The 21859-nt window shown below is 43.7% G+C and overlaps 6 protein-coding genes across 9 annotated transcripts in view; 5 read left to right on the plus strand and 1 right to left on the minus strand.

Annotated features, from left to right (window-relative positions):
* RB195_024223 (uncharacterized protein) overlaps positions 1 to 19422 on the plus strand; it is a gene marked incomplete at both ends in the record, with an annotated part of 51256 nt that extends 31834 nt beyond the window's left edge. Inside the window, 7 exons of one of the 4 annotated variants that reach the window (XM_064211924.1) lie at positions 2689 to 2757; positions 12333 to 12410; positions 16977 to 17496; positions 17905 to 18120; positions 18174 to 18337; positions 18391 to 18696; positions 19225 to 19422. In XM_064211924.1, coding sequence (XP_064067804.1) covers positions 2689 to 2757; positions 12333 to 12410; positions 16977 to 17496; positions 17905 to 18120; positions 18174 to 18337; positions 18391 to 18696; positions 19225 to 19422 — 1551 coding nt within the window. Of the gene's footprint in view, positions 1 to 2688; positions 2932 to 12332; positions 12456 to 16976; positions 17497 to 17904; positions 18338 to 18390; positions 18697 to 19224 lie in introns of those variants that run through there. The other 3 variants (XM_064211922.1, XM_064211923.1, XM_013437901.2) reach the window with 3 other exon arrangements.
* On the minus strand, positions 6191 to 8060 carry RB195_024226 (uncharacterized protein; the record flags this gene model as incomplete). Its single annotated transcript, XM_064211927.1, has 2 exons — positions 6191 to 6796; positions 7863 to 8060. The coding sequence occupies 2 exons, from the start codon at positions 8058 to 8060 to the stop codon at positions 6191 to 6193; spliced, it is 804 nt and encodes a 267-aa protein (XP_064067807.1).
* On the plus strand, positions 14267 to 14596 carry RB195_024227 (uncharacterized protein; the record flags this gene model as incomplete). The annotated part of the gene is made up of 1 exon (XM_064211928.1): positions 14267 to 14596. The coding sequence occupies one exon, from the start codon at positions 14267 to 14269 to the stop codon at positions 14594 to 14596; it is 330 nt and encodes a 109-aa protein (XP_064067808.1).
* RB195_024228 (uncharacterized protein) lies at positions 18687 to 18974 on the plus strand (the record flags this gene model as incomplete). The annotated part of the gene is made up of 1 exon (XM_064211929.1): positions 18687 to 18974. The coding sequence occupies one exon, from the start codon at positions 18687 to 18689 to the stop codon at positions 18972 to 18974; it is 288 nt and encodes a 95-aa protein (XP_064067810.1).
* A 50-nt stretch (positions 19423 to 19472) lies between the features above and the next one.
* On the plus strand, positions 19473 to 20175 carry RB195_024229 (uncharacterized protein; the record flags this gene model as incomplete). Its single annotated transcript, XM_064211930.1, has 2 exons — positions 19473 to 19618; positions 19710 to 20175. 2 exons carry the CDS (start codon positions 19473 to 19475, stop codon positions 20173 to 20175), a joined length of 612 nt encoding a protein of 203 aa, XP_064067811.1.
* On the plus strand, positions 19888 to 20175 carry RB195_024230 (uncharacterized protein; the record flags this gene model as incomplete). Its single annotated transcript, XM_064211931.1, has 1 exon — positions 19888 to 20175. One exon carries the CDS (start codon positions 19888 to 19890, stop codon positions 20173 to 20175), a length of 288 nt encoding a protein of 95 aa, XP_064067812.1.
* Positions 20176 to 21859: the final 1684 nt, after the last annotated feature.

A 21859-nucleotide genomic window follows, 5' to 3' on the forward strand; every position in this document is an offset into this window, starting at 1 on the left:
GCCGTCTACAATAAAGGGGAAGATTGGATTGCATGGCGAGGAAGCTGCTTAGAAAGTTGCTCGGCTACTTAGCTGCTTGGACTGCCGTTTGCTGTACGATCGAAGGGCAGTTGAAAACATTTACATCTCATCCCGTTCTGATGTTATTACATGAGATCGTCTGCTTATGTGGTCAAATCACAAGGAAACCGCAAGGTTGCCTAGTTGTCTTGAGGAGAATGTGGCCTAGGATTCAAATTGGACAAATCCGTTTGTTGTAAAAGAAAACTTTGGATGAAAGTGTTGGGAGAAAATCCAACATTCGGCGTACACACCTCGACGGAGACGCGGATAACTTCGTTTGCCGATCAGATCAAATTAAGTATGAGTTACTTGACTTAAAGGCATCACCCCACGAATCTGAAGTGGTGCAGATTTCAGATGGAGTATTCGTATACAGGATGGCAGACCACGGGGAGGGGGGTGATTCCGTCCATTTCTTCCTAATTGCCGTAAAAAACGGCCCGGAAGATACGGCTTCATTCGTTTTGGCGCACCATTTCGTACAAGAGGTTCGATTGGAGCGCGCCAGTCTGGTGCGGCGCCGCATCTTCTGGGCCGTTTTTTACAGCAATTAGCAAGAAATGGACGGAATCACCTCCCTCTCCGTAATCTCCCATTCCGTATACAAATGCTCCATCTGAAATCTGCATCACCTCAGATTCGTGGGGTGATGCCTTTAAACGGCAGGTAGACCTCATTTGAGAAAGCCCACACCTATTGCTATGTGTTAAAATTCTTATTTCTTTTCAAGTAGGAAGTTAAGGACGCTAACGATAAGTAAATTTTGTCGCCGAATGTCCCGTTATGTAACTGAAAAAAAGCTATTTAGATTTATGCTTTCTCAAGCTTTAGATATAATGCTTTTATAGAGCACATGTCCAGTATTCTAATACTTGCTTGTACGTTTCATCCAGTGAAGCTTGATGTAATTCTTTAAGCTCCTTCCTGTTTTCTACAGCATTTTTTGCTTCATTTACATCTATTCTCTGCATAAAATCAATGCGACAGGTTAGGAATGTGAGGGGCAAACAGACTTTTGTATCTTCGAGGTTCACCTTTAGGTACAATACATGTCTGCGAGGTATTCGTCAAACCACATCAGGAATTGGATGTCACTTTTACTTAGCTGCAAATGCAAAAAGTAAAGCTTAGATAGCGAAAAAGCAAAGAAATATGGAGTAACACTGATCAGTAGAAGCTTTTTTTTAAACACATCTCTTGTATTCCTTATCCCCCTCCCCTATATGATTGGGTCGTTTCCATTTAACAATTGATAATTGAAAAGGAAAATAAACACTCATCCAATTTCTAAACGTCATTTCACTTATCTATACTTCATCACCCACTTTAGTTTATTTCACTTTATTTTTCTATATATTTTTCAGAAGACATCTGTCACCATGCATCTTCTTTGCTCAATTCAAAAACCGTATCATAAGAGCTGCAGGCACGGCGAAGTGGGCGTTGAAGTGGGGGTGGATGGGGCGTCAGCATGTCGTAGCACAGGGAGGGACCTATTTACTGCGGCGATTATTACGTGAGCAGCCGCGCAGTTGAGTTATCGACGCTCATTAGCCTCTTGCAAATGCGATGGTACATCATGCGGGTAGCTCTTGACCGTTTCCCCCCGTTACACCTGCCCATTGCAAATCATAACTAAAATAAAATGAAACGTTGCACTTCGTATGACTGCTTCAGTCTCCACAATCCTGCGCAATCCAACTTCTTTTCTAAACGATAATTCTCAGCTAGTAATCAATTATCACTATCACTAACTATTTCTCTATGTACCGAACAAATTTTTGCTTATAGAAGTGTGCATTACGCATTGTTCTCTATCATTTTAAGATTTCAGTCTTACAAGTCCTCACAATTTTTAGCGTGTCATTATTCATTTCATCTATTTTTATCTGTCTTATATTTTATCTATTTTTATCTGAAATGAATACATATTTCTGAGTGATTATTGCATACTTAAAGGCATCACCCCACGAATCTGAGGTGGTACGGATTTCAGGTGGAGTATTCGTGTACGGGATCGTAGATTAAGGGAGGAAGGTGATTCCGTCCATTTCTTCCTAATTACCGTAAAAAACGGCCCAAAAGATACGGCTTTGGGCGTCCTGGCGCACTATTTTCTACAAGGAGTGCCGGAGCGCGCAAGCCGTGTGCAGAAGCCGCATATTCCGGGCCATTCTTTACGGCAATTAGCAAGAAATGGACGGAATCACCTCCCTCTCCGTAGTCTCCCATTCCGTATACAAATGCTCCATCTGAAATCTGCACCACCTCAGATTCGTGGGGTGATGCCTTCAAACAAATAGTTTGATGTTCAGATAGTTTCTGTGTTCTAAACGAATGATTGGTTTCTTCTGGAAATCAGACTTTGGCAAGTGGAAAACACACCCGAGTGTGCATACTATTTCCTCCTTATTTTCTGTGAATGGTGCTTTTCAACTGAAAGTTAACCGTACCGGTGGTGGAGTCTTGTTTTGTTCTGAGATTTTTCTCATTCTTTGCTTACTGTGGTACCGTAGTTTTAATTAGGTCCCAAAAACTCATATAATAGACTAGGAACTAATTCTTAATACCTTCTCTTGTGTGCAGCCATTCACACAGATTCCTCATAAAGGGCATTCATTTCAGAGAACTGGAGGTGATGCAGAAAGTGGTGGTTTCGCAAAGAGTCGCAAAGAAACCACATTGGTCACAGAGGTAGGTAACAAGGGTATAGACGTCGCTCCCGCGCGACAGTTACGCAGTATCCCCGGACTTTTGGACACATATGTTGTTTTGTGGAGAATACACACATTGCGCGAACACTTACGACATGCCAAAATAATGTTTGAATTTTCGTCTCTTCTCTATCTCCCAGTGTCTGATAGGTGAATTTTGTTTTTTTTTTATGTTATTGCTTTGATTGGGTGAAGTGTAACTGGGGCCACTCAGTGGCGCCCTTATTTCTCGAAGTAAATAATCAAATCAATCGGGGTCCTAAATACTGAGCATTAGTCTTAGAGGATCTATGACATGTAAACTAAACTTACTAGGAGAAAAAAGTAAGTCAGAGCGTTGTGAAATAAGGGCGCCACTGAGTGCCGCCTCCCCTCCTCCCCCTACATTTTAACCGCTTTGATTCATGTGCCCAATTAATTAGCTATTAAATGCCAATGGTGTATTTGCGTACACAGTTGCATCATATGGCTTTTAACGTTTCTCTCGTCATCGATTGCTTTACGTTCTGTCATACACTGTTGTCGCATGCGCATGATCATGCGAATCATTGAATGCTTTGGAAGCTCACACGTATGTCGTACAACTTTATACACTATATAAACTCACACACACTAAACTTTACATATTATTTTTCTATGAACACAAGCAAAGTATTAAATAAGTGCGCATTTTCTTTCATCCTATATCTTTTGTATCACTTCGTCCAGTTCAGTGCCGTCACGGGGACATACGTTGATGATGCATTACAAACTGGACACTCATTGATCGAAACGCTACAATTAGGACAATATCACTTGTATGCAAAAGGAGACACAAAGAAGTATTTTAAAAAACTTACTTGCAAGTAGCCTCCATAACGTAAATAAGGGAATAGGTAGGTAGTACTAATAACTGTAGAAAATTTCTCAATGATGGCGACCGCTCGTGGATTACTCAGTAGTGCCCTTATTTCCCGACGCTCTAACTTGCCTTTTTCTTTTAGTAACTTTACTTGACGTGTCATAGATCCTCTTTTACCAATGCTTAGGCCGAACAACTGACAAAGACAAACAAAAAACAAACAACCTATAAAGGTAATGAGAAAAAAAAAACATAAACGCAACAAACACAACCAAGTCGAAATGAAGAGAATAATGAAATTCAGAAGAAACCCGCCAAATATGATAATGCACAACAACATATTTGACGCCAAAAGGATATTGTGTCGTTTTCGCGCGGATGCGAATTCTATAATTCTTCGGTAGGTATTATGTTGAAACCCACATATCGTTCATGAAAGTGTAGGATATACATTTCAAAACTTATGTTTTGAGGAAAGGATTTGAAAATCTCCTTTTTGTTTGATTTCAATTTCTACCTGGTATGGTTTTGTGCACCGCATTGACAAATGGTATGGCCTGTAACAGAAAAAAGCATAATCTTAACATAAGGATTCGCATAAGGTCCTACTATGTTTATAAATCCCATTGTATTACTACCGAAAACCTGCTAAGTATTTTCGAAAGCTTTCCATTACCTCTTGGAACATTTTGTGATGTAGAACGAGCACTTACAAATTTAGATTTCTCCAAATCAGCTCTTGTGCAAGTTGTCATATAACCATAAGAAGCGAAAAACCTGAGAACAACTTTTGTGGAAATCTCAATGATCGCTTTACAAGATCTTGAAATTGGCGCTCAAATTACGTCTTTATATTCGAGATTGTCAGCTGTTCCTCGTAACGTTCCTCATAACGATCTATCGATTCAGCTTTCAATGCTAGTGCTATCGTTACTCTTACTGAATACGGAAATAAAGCTACAGGTGAGGGATCACTGGACTTCTTAATAGGTTATGAAGGTCACGTAGGAACACTTCAACATTGTAGGCTATAGCAGAACCTTTAAAAGGCAAGATGTCAAACAAAATAATTCCTAGCAGGAAAACAACTGTTCAGATAAAACAAGATATACTCAAATTGCTTCCATCGCTGAAGTTCTTATGCGCCATGCAATTTTAATGAGCAATAAGCAAAGGGATGGAAAAGTACTTTTTAGCTATTCGAAGTCGACATCAAAACATGTATAACCTTCTCTTCCTTTTGACCTTCGCTTGGTCAGGGCGCTGGTAATGTTTTCATCTGTCGCCATTGTATTTTTGGCAGGCTTTGTGAAGAATCTCGTGCCTCTAGTCTTCCTACTCCCCGTCCTTCAGTTAGTGGAATTCTGTCTCTCTTAGCTGTTATCCAAACGCGGTTGCTAAAATGCACCCCTATCTTTCGTTCGGCAGATTATGCAGCGTCCTTGATCTTCAATATAATTTCAGTATACGTAAGAACAAGAACAGCGGTTCTGTCAAGGATGTGTGCGAGGAGACGGGTGTTTTTAGTTTCTCCAATACATCATTATGTTCCAAACGCTCTTTAAACTACTCTTTTCTTTTATTAATTATGCTCATTTTCTAGATACACATGATGGAGCAGTAGGGTGCGTGTAAAGAGGGTCGCGGTAGATTTTCGAGCATGCCCTGGTCATGCCTCACCAGAGCAATTACCACTGCTGCGAGAAAGAGATACCTAAATACCTGGCTCTGCGCGGTTACCGCTAAACATCATACTCTGCGTCACCGGCTCGGTTATTATTCCCAAGCTACAAAATTGTTGTGGAAAATTAGAAACATCCACTTTTGTTTGTGATATGAGGTGACCTCAGCGCCGTAACCATACCAGAAGCAAGGGGAATCCTCACGTAAAATAAGAGAGAAAGGTGCATCTAGTACTTCCAAATTAGGTATGAAAAATTTCATTAAAAACGGAACATTCCAACTTTCAAAAGTAATGGGAATGAGGACTTTCGTTATCCTGCAAGTCCCACGTTTTTTGTACCCTAGTTTGTTTCCGGACAGATTTACCCTCTGTATCTCCGATCTGTTATATGAGAAAGAGTTAATGTGATAAAATTTCTAGACTTCCTGAAGGTAAAATCTAGACAAAACCCATTCCTGTCCTCTTACTTCAAAACCACACAAAATGATATGTACTTTCAACTACATTTTCTAAATTTATTCTGTAATTTCGACAACTCACAGTACTTTTCTTCACATGTTTCATTATAACTGTGTAGTCCTTTGCACCTCTATGGCCAGAAGAGCATCTAAGACGGTTGTCTGGGTCTCTATGAACGACTGGAGCGCGACCTCATCGAGGTACGGTCGCGTATCCAGCGGTATATCCAATGAATACGTAATGTCTCGGAGGTATTCGCGGAGAATCCGCCGGGACCCTTTTTACCGTTCCCCGGAGCAGTTTGCTACGAATGTGGCATCAGAGAACCGTCCCTTGCTTAAGGACATCATTTGTTCAAGTTTTAACTGTAGACCGATCCTTTCTGTCTCCCGATAAAATTGATCAGCATTCCTTTCCCGTATCTGATGTTTATGAATCCTTTAGAGAGAGAACGATGTCGTCCGCGAAACGAAGGTTCGAAAGAAATCTTCCATCAACGCGTATGCCCTTTTCTTCCCAGGATAGTGATTTCATTATCCATTGCAATGCAGCCGTGAACAGCTTTGGCGATATAGTATCGCCTAGTCGTGCCCCCTTTCCAATGGGTATGGTGAGAGGGCGGTGGAAAAGCTGTATCCTAGTCGTGCATCGATCGTAGCAGTGGGCTAATGTCCTCTCATACGACGCATCCACACCTTGATCGACCAGTGCTGACAGTATTGCATTTGTTCCTACGCTGTCAAAGGCTTTCTCATAGTCGACGAAGGTTAGAACAAGGGGCAGGCGGTATTCCCGGCAAACCTCTATGACCCTCGACACGGTCTGGATGTGGTCCAAGCAGCTGAACCCCTGGCGGAATCCAGCTTGTTCTTGAGGCTGGGTTTCATCCAGCGTCCTAGATATGCGCGTGAGGATGATCTTGTATAACACGCTCAGCAAGCATATCGTACGGTAGCTGCGAAGGTCCTCTCGGTCACCTTTCTTATGGATGAGAACGGCGCGCGAGGTCTTCCACTGGTCTGGGATCCTTTCTTTCTAAAGGTAGGATATCATGTGCGCCGCTAAGATTACATGAAGTGGATGGCCAGCAGCCCGAAGAAGGTCTGTTGATGTAAAATCAGGTCCGGGGGCTGGGCCAGGTTTCATGCTTTTGATAGCGACTCGTACTTCCGATGGGGAGAATCCGTGGTGGAGCTTCGCCAGTGGGGATGGTTGGGCTTGACACAGGAGTTGATGAACGGAAAAGGTTCGAGTAGAATCTCTCCGTAATAATTTCCATCTCACGACGAGAAGACGTGCGAGTCCCCTCTTCGCGCAGCAAGGCTGCTAGCGGAATATTATATTCGCGGAGATCCCTGCGGCACTTCTTTAGACTCGTTCTTCTTTGTGCTGCTTCCAAAATCTTCTTCTGCCTGTACTTCAAAAGATCCTCCTGCAACGCCTTTCTGCAGCTAGTGTTTGCTACTAATCGCTCAATGTGCGATGCATTCGGATCAAGCCTCAAAGCCCTTCTTCTTTCCAATAATTCCCTGGTGGTTTTCGAAATTCGATCCAAGTTTGTCGTGCGCGGCTTCGAGGCACGCCCAGCACAGACTCATAATCCTCTGAGCAGCATCTCGTAGTCCACATTTGGGTCCTCCTCGATGTGCCAGTCACCTTGGGACAAGGAGTCCTCGAGTACGCAATCGTCGTAGACGACTTCTTTTCTCCTTCGTTACCGATAGCAGATGTTCTTTTCCATCGTGTGGCTAAGTCGTATTTTCGCACGAAGGAGACGGTGATCAGAACCACTACAAAAGGATGGTACTACTGAGACGTCAAGTAGACACCACCTCCGGTTAGTGAGTATGTGGTCGATCTCCGCACGAGTCGCGCCATTGGGCGATTCCCATGTCCACCGACGATGATCTTTTTTCATGAAAAGAGAGTTCCCATGAAAGAGGCGAGCGGCGGACAACAGTCCGGCGAGACGATTGCCATTTTCATTCCGGTCCACTAGTCTAAATCTTACAATCCTGTATTCCTCTTCTGTGGCCTTTCCTAGTTTTGCGTTGAAGTCTCCGACAACGAATTTTTAGAAGTACTTCTCGTTGCGGATTACTTCGTCCAGCTCCTCGTAAAACGCATCCAATTCGGATTCATCAGCTACTGATGTTGGTGAGTAGCAGTTGATGATACTGATGGGTTTTCTGCGCAGCGGGCGGAGGCGAAGAATGGCCAGACGAGGTGACAGGATCTCGTGAGAATCGAAAAGATGGACGACAGAAGGGTGCACAACAAAACCAACACCACTGTGCATCGCAGTTTGACGCCCAGAGTCACCTCCACGCCACTATGAGGCGGTTAACCGCTGTAAACCTACGACTACAACATTACAAAAAGGGGGGTGCGACGGGTCCACAGGCGTCGAGTTGGTGCACCAACGCCAGATAGCTGTAAAAAGGGGTGCGACAGGTCTAAGGGCGTCGAAATGGTGCGCCGACGACAGATAGCTATAAAACGGAGTGCGACGGGTCCAACGGCGTTGAGTTGGTGCGCCGGCGCTAGATAGCTATAAAAGGGGGTGCGACGGCTCCCGCAGCGTCGAAATGGTGCGCAATGACTTCGTGTGCATGACGCAAAACATAGATGGTTGCAGCCGTTTCATAGCCGTGGCCACTGGGCGCTTCTCTTTTCACCTTTATGACTCTTCCTCATGTCTATTTCCTTGTTCGTTCGCCTCAAGTTGGTAGCGTGCCGTTCTCGGAAAGTGGAAACACGCATGTCAACGGCTGCTTAAATAGTAGCAAGATATTTATGTGATCTGACGTGGAACGTTATCTTTATCACTAGGATGATGTCTTTCACGTCATTTTACGCCAAAACATCATTCTTTGTTTCTCTATAATAATTTCTCTATAATATATTGATAACGAGTGTTTGAAGCTGAAGTTCGAATGTTCTCCAAATGTAGAACTGACACTTTTAGAAAAACTATGAAATCTTTCGCCTTTAGTTATAATATAAAAAAACGAAGAAAGGTTTTTGAAGATACACGAGTCCAACATCATAGAAAGCGGCACTAATATTAATTTTCGTTGATCAGTGAAGCGAGCGAAGCAAACAGCACAGAAAGTCTGAAGTGCGGCTTTAACCTTTATTATATTATATATATATATATATATATATATATAGTCATGTTGAACTCCTTCTGAAGCCCTGCGACCACTCTTGCATACAGTTTATGTTATTTTTTTTACAGATCCATAAAGGATACAGTGTCTGGCGTTAATCAATTCGCTTGGGATGCACCCCCACATTCCCTTCACTTAGAATCGTTTGAGGTTTCCGAAAGTGTAATTGGCCTCTACAATGACTTGCGGTGGCTAGCCGATGTGTTAAGTCAGTGTTTTTATCCTCCCGACAAATCTGGTGCCAATTTATCGACCCCGGAGGGTCAAAAGGCTTTGTGAGCACTAGAGCGGATTCGAACCTCCGATCGATCGTGCAGGAAGCGGAACCTCTAACCGTTACACTACATCCGCTCCCTTACACACGCATACGCTTTACATTTCCATGGTTCCTTAAAGGCATCACCCCACGAATCTGAGGCGGTGCAGATTTCAGGTGGAGTATTCGTATACAGGATGGGAGACTATGGAGAGGGGATGATTCCGTCCATTTCTTCCTAATTGCCGTAAAAAACGGCTCGGAAGATACGGTTTCAGGCGTACTGGCACACTATTTTCTACAGGGAGTTCGACTGGAGCGCGCCAGCCTTGTGCGGCACCGCATCTTCCGGGCCGTTTTCTACGGTAATTAGGAAGAAATGGACGGAATCACCCCCCTCTCCATAGTCTCTCATCCCGTATACGAATACTCCACCTGAAATCCGTACTACCTCAGATTTGTGGAGTGATGCCATTAACTCACATTGGCGATCCATCGATGTATTCGTCATGAATGTCTATTGCAGTGTTCCATCATTCCCGGAGGGTTAGTGAATGGGACCAGAAGATGAGGGCTGAGACTCAAAAAATAACCCAACGGCGGATTTGAGGTCAGTGAAAGAATTGAACAGTTTTTGCTTTACGGATTGCTTAAGGACGGGGAACAAGTCGTAATCTGATGAGGCGAAGTTTGAGGAATAGGGTGGAGGAGGACCGTATCCGAACCCAGCGTCTCAATTTGGTGAGAGTAGCGTATCATACCACTTGTTCCGAGCCATTAAGCATTACCTGACGCAAAAACTGTAATCAATGCATGAAGGATATGGGATAAAGTTTCTGGCGTTAATCTGTCCGATTGGGATGCGTCCTCACGTTCACTTCAATTCAGAATCGTTTGAGGTTTACGAAAGTGTAACTGACCTATACAATGACTTGCGGTGGCTAGCCGATGTGTCAAGTCAGTGTTTTTATCCTCCCAGACAAGTCTGGCACCAATCTATCGACCTCGGAGGAATGAAAGGCAGATTCGCCCAATTGATCAATGCATACCATTGCCAATATAAGTGGATTACGAATAGGATTTCAAAAGCGAATAAATCCAAAATCTAAGCATCTCTGGTTTTGAATTCGATAAGAATTAAGCTATCTCTTGAATTTTACACACCACCTATGTTCATTGCAACGATGATAATCGCATTTTGGGGTTCATAGATCGCTAGTCCTTCTGCTTATGTTCAGCTGCTGAAAGTAGGGGGGTTTCGTTAGGTAACCGCAGCCAATTGTCTCAGCCGAATAAGTGGCTGCAGAAGAGGCTGTTGGTGGGCCGGAGCAGGCATATCTTAGGTTAGCTGTGATCACTAAGCCACGCCCATCCATAACCACATCACTGAGATTATGTGCCATCTTTGTATTGCAATAACGCGATAGAGCTGACTTCTAGGAAGGTTCAAAGAACAAAAAGCCAACAACCTAGCAACGTAGAAAGTGGAAAAAACGTAGAAAATGAAAATGTTAAAAATGAAGCAAAAACATAGGAGATTGTGTACAAGAACAAAACAACATCAGAAAACATAAATGAAGCTGAAAACATTCCAAAATAAAAGTTAAGAAGTGTAGAAACGAGAACCTGGTCGTTGGAAGACGTAGATTCGTGATTGAAGAACTATATAGTAGATATAGATATATTTGTATTTATACAGAGTATTTGATGCACTTAAGATACTGCAAGGGTTTGTAAAAGCTTCGATTTGTTTGTTTTACACGAATAAAAGACTCATTTTTTATTCCTGGGATTTCGTGTGTTTGATATATCTCTATACGTGAGCGATCGATACTCCTTACAGAAGCAAAACTAATCAGAAGATGAGGGCCGAAGATGGCCAACCTGATGGGCGGGGCATAAGGCGAACACAGCGCAACGCTCTGCAGACGATATTAACTGTTGCGGAGGCTGCGGGTACCTAACGATGCGCACCTGCTGATAGTAGATGGTCGGGGCGCGGAACGGTTCGCTGGCGCTGTCGACCTACTCCGAAGGATATATCCTGACAACCGCTCTGGGTACCTCCTGATGTACACCCGGACGCACCACCTAGCCTTACTACTTTTTTATTCCGCCATAAAACGGAAGTGGATTTTAAAGTAGTAAATTCAAGCTTTACCATGACGCATTAATGTTGGATCACGTTTGAAAGATAAAATGGAAAAATTTATTCATCAGCCTAATACAATCAATCACGTTCTTTGTATACCAGGTTGGTGAACACCCTTTTTTAATGTGCAGCGTGTCGAAAAGACTACCAATATTCATAATTCGCTTGTCATAACCTTCCAAAAATTGCTTCGGGTTACGAAAGATGTGTAGCAAATAGCAACGTAGCAATGCGAAAGCTAATCTAGTGAGCACCACAATCGCAACGACGGATCCGAATCTTGTGAAGTGAATTTGAGAGGATTACGGTAGCTTCTATAATTACATACTTGTCATCTTACCGTGTGATTGTTGCGAATACCATGCTTCTTTGAATGTTATTGAAGAACTTAATAACACTAAAATTGAAAGCACTTTTTTCGGGATATTCGTTAATTTATTAAGCCTAGATGTAGCGTATTATCAACCTTTGAGGTTTATGAAGCACTTTTGTAATGGGGCACCCTCATTTCGAAATCGTTAAGAGACTTACCTAGAATTTACTGCGCGTAGCGTCTGTTCACCAAAAGCAACAAAGCTGGCCGCTGGATGGTATGGATGAGTTTTAAGTAAACTTTATTCGCGTTGAGTTATCAAATTTCAATGTTTAACAATGCCATTTGATTGTTTTCATGATTGTACTTCATTTTGAGCATATCTGAAAGAGTTGGGTCAAAACAGAAGAAAATGGAATTAAGTGCACTTGATACGAGTATAACTTCCTACTACTCAAAAACAAGCATATCTCTTTTTCCATCATAAGGACTACTTTCCATTTCTAAACGAACTTTTCATTTATTTGTGACATATTAGGTGTATTGTAGTCGATCTTGTCTTTATTACACTTAATGTACCTCTAAGCCTAACCAAAATGATATTGCTTACAGTATAATTATTTTCCTGCGCAGTTGTTCTAGCCTATCTGTTCTTAAATTAATTTCATTTCATTCAGATAACGAAGGATGTTGGCAGAAATGTAATCCGAACAACTACCAAAACAAAACATCTTGATGGTAGTGAATCGACAATGGTACAGATACATACGGCAACATCATCAGTAATTATGGAAGACTGAGATCATACGTTCCTCAACCATATTCAATGTTTCATAAAGCTGCCAATTTGTGTGTCATATCCAGATATGTGTAAGCAAATTTGCAGGAATAAGTGAAAGACTCGCTGATAGCTTCAAATTACAAACTTCAGATTGCTTTGTTATTGCAGCTAAGTTAAAACGTGCAAAATTTTGCAAAATAAATAGATAGATTTGAAGCGAGTTCTTTGACACTGTTCAAAAACCACTTCAATGATGAAACCAAAGGCATCTTTGTTAACAAACAATTGTGCTTTGCAAAAAGTTATTTGTGTTGTGAGCTATCATTGAAAGTTAACAACAAAATTTGTGCTATGAGCTATCATTGAAGATGCTCCAAATATTTGCAACTCCGTTTTCCTTCGGCTTGCCGTAACGGGCACTACTGATGCACTACATTCATCCGTCTTTGTCGTGTGCAGTAGTTGGCCATTGGCTTTTCCTTAATCAAGGGGCATGATGAACTTCACGTTTCTTTGGAGACTTTGTAGAAAATCTGACCAGAGCGTCTGCATTCGTCTTGTTGCTCGTCCTCTAACTCGTGGAATCTGGTTCTTCACAGTTATTGGTAGTCATGAGAGCGCATTATGTGTTTGGGCGCGCTAGATTCAATTTTTTTTTTGGCAGACATGACAGTGTCTCTGATCTTGAATAGCCAATATTGGGTAGTTCTTCAAATCTACTTTTCTCTTCTTGATTGAAGTGGGATAAGCTCAGCTTGACCTTTTGGGGGTGCGATATTTAGGCTGTTACGGAGGTGAGCGAAAAGCCGAATGTTTTATACAACTTCGATGTTCTGTGCCTTTACAAGCTATTGATTTCTTTCTTATCGGTCATGGGGGCAAGAGGATCATTATTCCCGACTCGGATACACAACAAAAATGTTGCGATATACTATTCCCGAAAAAAAGGATATATTTCAGAAGACCATTTTTTAAAATGAAAAATGAACATTGTATTTTCGAGAGTTCAGCTGTAGAACTGGTCTCCCACACCTCTTATTGGAATCGTCTAGCCTACCTTATGTCTAGGAATGATGCCATCAACGAAGCAAAGACAATTCAATTGGTGATTATCAACTTTCCAATGCTGAGGAGAAGAGAAGAAGTAATGAAGTCGAATGGTGTACATTCTCGTGGAGGAAAAAGAAAGAGAACAGAACACACGTTCCGCATAGACGATAGTAGGACCTTCGAAAATCTGATGAGGAGAACACCCAGAACTCCAATACAAGATTAAGCTCGTCATGGCAAAGCAAAACTGCTCATTAAAGGATAAAAAGATAAAGTTTCTGGCGTTAACCAGTCCGCTTGGGATGCGCCCTCACGTTCACTTCGATTCAGAATCGTTTGAGATTTACGAACGTGTAACTGGCCTATACAGTGACTTGAGGTGACTAGTCGATGTGTCAATTCAGTGTTTTTATCCTCCCAGGCAAGTCTGGTACCAATTTATCGACCCCGGACGGATGAAAGGCTTGATGAGCACTAAGGCCGATTCGAACCTCCGATTGATCGTGCAGAAAGCGGAACCTCTAACCACTACACTACATCCACCTTAAAACTGCTTAGTATGGGGAAAACCTGCCGCTCCAGCGTACACACTGCTTCAGTACACTGCACACTGCGGCCTACGTTCTCAAACGTTGGATAGTAAAGTAACTAGTGAGAGGAGATTAAATCTTAGATTGCTTTGATTGTGAGCCAAGGCGAAGCTTCCACGACTCGCCATTTAGACTGTGTCAGACCTTGTTATTACAACGTTGGAGTATACAACATCAGACACTTACCTACATGATCTTCTCGGAGCTGCAGAGCGCGTCAAATTGCGCGTGTTTACTCTGCAAAAGACCAAAAACAGAAGGAGCTATGATTGACAGTGTGCTCATTGTTCGCGGAGAAAATCAGCGAAATGTGGGCGGTGTTGGTTTCGTTGTCCACCCATCTGTCATTCATGTTGTCGATTCTTACGAAATCTTGTCACGTCATCTGGCGATTCTTTGCTTCTGCCCTTTGCGCGGAAATCCAGAATCATCCTCAACTGCTGCTCGCCAACATCACCGGATAAGAAAAGTTGATAAATCCGAAGTGGATAGTGGTTTTATGGGGAGTTGGAAGAAGTGATAAATCGATAACGATAAATCCTGTAGATTTGGACCAGGGTACAGAAACCAAGATGGCAGTCGTCTCGCTGAGCTGTTGTTCGCCAATCACTTTTTGATGGGAATTCTCTCTCTATAAGAAGGACCATCGTCGGTGGACATGAGAATCGCCCATGTCACGACTCGTGCGTGCTGGATTGTCCACATACCCATCAACTAGAGGGCGTTTGTTTGATGTCTCAGAAATGCCATCCTTTTGCAGTGGTTCTGATTGCCGTCTTCTTTGAGCGAAAATACGATTCAGGAGGAAACAATGATTACATACTCGAGAATTCGTTGTCCCAACGTGACTGACACATCGAGGAGGACCCAAACTACGACTTGTTCCTCAGAGAACTGCGAACCTGTGCTAAACCATGCCATGAAGTCGCGCACAACAAGGTTGGATCGAATTTCGAAGCATTTACTATGACATTGTTGGAAAGAAGAAGGACTTTGAAGCTTGATTCGAATGCATTGAGCGGTTAGTAGCAAAAACCATCTCCAGGAAAGTCTTTGGAAATACCGACAGAGCAAAATTCTGGAAGCAGCACAAGGAAAGACAAGTCTAAAGAATAGTCTCAGAGAACTCCGCGAATATAGTACTCCGCTGACAGCCTTGCTGAGCAGGATTCGCACCTCTTTCAGACTTGTGACGGAAATCGTTGCGGAAGGGTACTACTCTAACCTTTTCCGTTCGCCAACTGTTTCAAGCCTGATTGTCGCCACTGGTGAAGCTCCACCACAGATTCCTTGTACAGCCTCCGAACTTTATTTCTGATTTCATTATCTGCAGACTTTCTCTGGCCTGGTAGTCATCCTTCATGTAATTCTAACGGCGCTTATGGCTTCCTATGTTCAAAAAGGAAGGATCCGAAATCAGTGGAACATTTCTTTTTGGAAACATTTGGAACAGTTTTTATACATAAGAAAGTTGGCGGAGAGGATCTTTGAAACAACACTCCGGTATGTTTCTTGCCTCTTGAAACAACATGTTCATGAACACCATCCTCATGCGCGTATCAGTAGCGCTCTATGAAGAACAGTCCGGATTCAGTCATGGTTTAAGCTGTACGGACCGTTTCCAGAGTCATTAAATTTTCCCAGGAATGTAGCCTCCCACTTGTTCCCACTTTGTTCGACTCCCACTTGTTCCCACTTTGTTCGACTGTAAGAAAGCCTATGAAAGCATAGAAACGAATGCAATAGTGTTAGCGCAGGTTGACCAAGGTGTGCACGCGTCATGTGTGAGGATATTACCCAACTGCTGCGATCGATGCACAACTTTTTTCCCAACCCCCTCACCATACACATAGGAAAGGAAGTAGAACAAGGCGGTACTATATCGTAGAAGCTGCTCACGGCTGGATTACACTAGATCGTAAAGGTGATACAATCTCGGTCAAGATATTTACAACCACTCGGGAGCGCAATTCAAAAACTGCGATGACATCGCGGAGAACGTTGATAGTTGGCAGCTGCACCATCTCTGTTTTACTACAACGCTGAGGACGACCATTTTTGCTGCAAAACTCCAGCCCCGGCTCTAAGCCCGGTCGAACTGCTGGTCGAGTTGATTTTTGCTCCAGCCCCGGCTCCAAGCCCGGTCAAATTGCTGGTGAAGTCGATTTCTGGTACAAGTACTCTAGGTCGGGCTCTAAGCCTGGTCGAACCACGGGTCAAGTTCCAAAACAGCCCCGGCTTTTTACCTGCCCAAACTGCTGAGTAGACACCCACTCAGCCCAGGCAGTGAGCCTGGTCGATCTGCTGTTACTGCGGTCACGCCGTGCACTGAGCGGCGACTTCAAAATGGATGCTGAAACTCTGCTAAATATCTTGGGAGTCCAAACCAAGACACAGCAGCTAATGTTTACCGAGCTGATGAAGCGTATGGAAACGATAGCCTCCGCATCACACCCAGCCGTTCCAACAGCACGGTGCTACCTTGGACGATGCAGCGAAAGCTCGACTAATCGTTTCCAAACTCAACGCCGTCACATACGCCAAATTCACAAACCACATTTTTCCTAAAAGAACGTGCGTTGTTTTCTTAACGGACACCGTGACTACTCTGAAGGAATTGTTCGGGCATAATACCTCAGTATTCGCGAGACGCTACGCCTATTTCAAGACACAGCAAAATGGGGAAAATCTCCGCGACTACACCGGATTGGTCAATAAGAGTCAGACCATGGCTGAGTTCAAAGACGTCACTTCTAAGCAGATGAAATGCCTCGTATGGATTATGTGGACTTGTCGCCCCGCCTGATGGGGATGTTTGTGTTCGTACCCTTCGCACGATCAAGGACAAATCTCCCTTAAACCCTTAAACCACGCTAAAGGAGCTTTGCGCCAAAGTTCAGCACTTTCTCGACATTCGTCAGGATGCCGCATTCCCCGAACGATCAAGTCTACTGTATATCAACGTCTTGGATTCGCAAAAGAGTCGAAATCGTGAGCCGCCGTCACCCTGTTTTCGGAGCGGGCCCAATCACTGGTCTAGAGACTGCACATTCGTGAAGAAGAGATGCCACGACGGCAGACGCTCTGGACACAAGCGAGGATTCTGCAAAAATTATCCGAAAAAGGAGCGGAATCAGAAGCAGAAGCGGAAATCTGCCAACAGCGTCACCACCGCTTCGCCCCATGCTGACGTCGCTGTAAAGCGCATTTACCATAGAGTACAAATGGATGGGAAGACAGTACGCGTGCGTCTTGATACTAGAGCAGATGTAACATTGCTGAGGACAGCAGACTGGACCGCCATGGGTCGACCGAAGGTGCAATCACCCCGTCTGACACTGAAGTTTGCCAATAACGAACCGGTCAACGTTCGGGGACGCTACGAATACAACATCATCATTGATGTTCATCGAGGACATGGTACTTGCCATGCAGCTGACACGCCATCGCTGTTGGGGTTAGCTTAGATCGCCTAACACGAGACACTGTTTCGTCACCTGACAGAAGGCTCCATCTGCAACGTCTCTTCAAGGACGCTCAGCACCTTGAATTCTTCTCTCGCAACGCACCTGAGGAATACGTTTCCAGCAGTCTTCGCTCCTGGACTGGGATGTTGTACCAAGTCAAAGGCTAAACTCGCTCTGAAGCCTGACTCCAAGCCTGTCTTTCTGTAGACCCGCCTTGTATCCTATGCTGCTATGCCAAGGATTTCAACCGAGATCGATCGACTTGTGTCTATACATGTGCTGGAGCCCGTTGATCACTGAGAATGGGCAGCACCCATCATCGTCGTTCAAAAGAAAAATGGATCGATCCGCCTCTGCGCAGACTACTCAGCCGGACTGAACGATGCACTGGAACAAAACCAGCATCCGCTTCCAACCTCAAAAGACACTTTCACGAAACTCAACGGAGGACGCTACTTTTCGACACAGCTCGACTTAGCCGAAGCATATCTCCAATTGGAAGTGAACGACGTCTCAAAGCAGCTACTCACTATCAACACGCACCATGGACTGTATCGCTTCAACCGACTACCATTTGGTGTGGTACCAGCTCCTGGTATATTCCAGCAATGTATGGATGCTGATGATTAGATAGAACTGCCGCCTATCTCGACGACATATTGGTTACTGGTAGAATCATCGGCAAACACAATGCCGGACTAGAGACCGTACTCAAGCGAATTCAAGACTACGGATTCCGTGTTCGACTCGACAAATGTGCTTTCCTGCAGACGGAGATCACCTACCTTAGGATCGTCATCCACGCACAAGGACGACGCCCGATCCTGAAAAGATCAAAGCTATCCAGAAGATACCCCCTCCGAAGGACGTCAGTCAACTTCGCTCTTTTTTGGGACTCATCGATTTCTACGGAAAATTCGTCAAGGATATCCACAATCTACGCGCTCCTTTGGACCCTCTTACAAGAAAGGATGTTGTCTACACATGGACACCGGAGTGCCAGTCTTTTTTCGACAAGATTAAAGCAATTCTAAGCTCGAATCTCCTGTTGACCCACTTTGACCCAAGTCTCCCAATCAACGTTGCCGCTGATGCTTCAAATTACGGAATGGGAGCAACCCTCTCACATCGCTTCGCAGATGGATGCGAGAAGGTCATTATCACGCAAGCCGTTGCCTGACACAACCACAGAAGAACTACAGCCAGATTGAAAAGGAAGCACTCGCTCTTATTTTCGCCGTGGAGAAGTTCCATCGTTTCATCCATGGACGACATTTCACGCTGAGGACTGACCATAAACCACTTTTGGCAATCTTCGGAAGCAAAAAAGGAGTTTCGGTCTACAAAGCCAACCGTCTTCAGCGATGGGCCACGATGCTGCTCAATTACAGCTTCACTATCGAGTACATCAACACAAAGGATTTCGGCTAAGTGGACGCTCTTTCACGCCTCGTCTCGTCACAATCATTGATACCGGAAGACTACGCAATCACCTCAGTAGATGCCGATGTCACTTCTGAGTTCTCAGAGAACTGCCGTCATCTTCCAGTATCCGCCGAATCCATTAGGAGTGCTACGCAAGCCGATTGTCTTATCCAGCTTGTGATCGACTATACGGAGTCCGGAAACTGGCCTAAAGTCATAGTGATTCCAAAATCACTTCGACACCGTGTTCTTTCAGCACTACAAAGCTTATCCAGACCAAACAAGGATGAAAATGCTTGCAAGAAGTATATTGGCCTACGTGGATTCGGACATCGAAAAACTCGTCAAGACCTGCCCGAGCCCCGTGGCAAAGGATCCGATCAAAGCTGAACTACATTCATGGCGGAACCACCCTCGAATTCATGCTGATTTCGCCGGACCGATGGAAGGATGATACTATCTACTTATAGTGGACGCCTATTCCAAGTGGCCGAAATCGTTCAGATGTCCTCGATCTCCTCAAGGGCTACCATCCAAGCAATGAAGTTCATCTTTGCCAAGTTTGGAAATCCAAAGACGCTCGTCACGGACAACGGAACGCAGTTCATGTCGTCTCAGTTCACTTCATTCTGTCGTTCCCGAGGAATCTTGTACATTCGCACGCCACCGTTCCATCCATAAAGCGACGGACAAGCAGAACGTTTTGTGGACAACTTTAAAAAAGGACTTGCCAAGCTGAAGGGGACGAACCAACAGTGGACACACTACAGACGTTACTGATAGCATATCGCACTTCTGCCCGTCGTCTGCACCTGGCCAGCGTTCACCTGCCAAAGCCTTCCTGGGACGCCGACTGCGAACGGAATTCGACCTAAGGTTACCTTCTAGAGATAGCAGAAACGGTACACGAGATCTCAAAATGGAATCTCAATTCAATCGTCGAAATAGAGCACGACGCCGCTACTTTGAGATCAACGACGCGATTTTTGCCAAGGATTATCGAGATCAGAAACCCACTTGGACTCCCGGTTTCATCACACGCCGTGTTGGAAACACAACCTACACTGTTCGCTGTGGAAACGAAGCATGGACTCAGCACGTAAACCACTTGCGATCCAGGATCGTCACAACTGCGACTGACACTTTTTTGGATGTGATCGACCTACCACAACTCGACTCCTGCCGCCGACTACAGGCGGACCCATGAAGAACTCGATACGAGATAACTTGAAATGGTAGGTGTTGTACGATGGGGATTTCACCATGTTATTCGCTTAGAGTAAACCTGTTTTGTATACGTGGCATATTTGTATGAGCACCCTGTTGTTTTTATGTGGACACGTTCCGTTCTACTCTGTTCTCTTCTCCGTGTTCTACTTCAGTAAAGCTTCTCTTCTTCGGCTGTGTCGGCATCCAAAACATGGTTAATGATAGTTTTGTTTTTTCGCTCTCTGAACTTTGCGGGTTTCTCTTCTTTCCCAGTAAACGAAAATCTTCCCGATGGTTCGATCCCGTGTAAAACTTTGGCACAACATCGATAACAGTCAGGCAAAACATTTGACTGACGATGATGCGATCATTTTCACCATGGTACCCTCTACCCGGTGATTTCCACGTCTAGCCTAGAGAGGAGGGCTTCTGGAATTGCGAGTTCACATGGATGGTCTTAGTCGTCATGATAAACTTGGAAAGCTTCTCTCCCTAGTCGTTCCATTGAAGGCGATGGGTCCCAATGTGAAATTTCTCAGGCGTTCTTCTGGGTCCAATCTTGGCGTTGAAATCATCAACAATTACCTTGTAGAAGGTACAGTAGCTTCGCGACTAATCGGCTGTGATCCCTCTAGTGGTGGTTAGAGCGATCCGTTGTTTTTTTTTTGTATTAGCTAGCATAAGCTGGAGACAATAACGCTCGACATCTTTCGGTAGTATCTGTACGTCCTATTTCTTTCCCTCAAGATTTTCATGGTTTTCAACTGTGAAGAGGTTAGGATGCAAAATACTCGGAAATTTGCTGGTAAATAAGTTTGCGAACACCTATGTTTTGCCACATCCATATTATGCTACTTTTTTTGATAATGACAAGCCACTTTCTTTTGGTTTTTTTGGTTGTCGGTTGTGCTGCATCCTCTTCTACTTTCAACTTCGCTTATTAGTTTGAACGAGCGCGCAATAACACTGTTCTCCTAAAAAAACACTCGCCCAGAAGTTTCGTAAGCTTTGAATGGCAGTGCAATCCCATGATGCTCCTAGCCGTCTTTCAAAGGCAAAATATTTAGATTTTGCCTCGTTGCCGTCGTTTTTTATGCTAGAATGTAAAGGTCCAGTTTGGTAATAAATTTGACAATACGGCTATTATGTCTTAGCATATTCCCACGTGCACTGAGGTCATCGTTAGAGTCTAAGTTAAAAATAGATAGAAGTGTCTTATAAGAAGCTCTTTTAGCAGCTCAGAAAAATTAGCTGGTGCGTTAAAAATCAGAAGTTCAGATCTTTATGGAACATCTTTGTTTAATTTTTTATTTTTTGAAAATTTTATGGCTTAACGCCATAAGGGTGAAACGTGAATGGAACATAACTTGATAATCAAGACATGATATAATGTATTGTTTTTATATAATTATGTATTAAGTAGTATCAAATGATTACATACATTATAAAATACTATATTAAGTTTCAGCTGCAGGTCAGTAACATAAAAGCATCAACATCTTGTTTTCATAATGCACAATATGCATATGATAATGGGACAACCTATGTTCGACACTTCGCTAAGCCCTATTATTGCAGATGAGATAGAAACTTGAAACTATTCCTAAAAGATGAAGATTTTAATAGTAGTTTTCAGCAGCTCAAACGTGAATCTAATGGAATTTCGCCTGCTTCACTTGTGC

Source organism: Necator americanus, chromosome X (assembly GCF_031761385.1).
Source record: "Necator americanus strain Aroian chromosome X, whole genome shotgun sequence".
Classification (NCBI taxonomy): domain Eukaryota; kingdom Metazoa; phylum Nematoda; class Chromadorea; order Rhabditida; family Ancylostomatidae; genus Necator; species Necator americanus.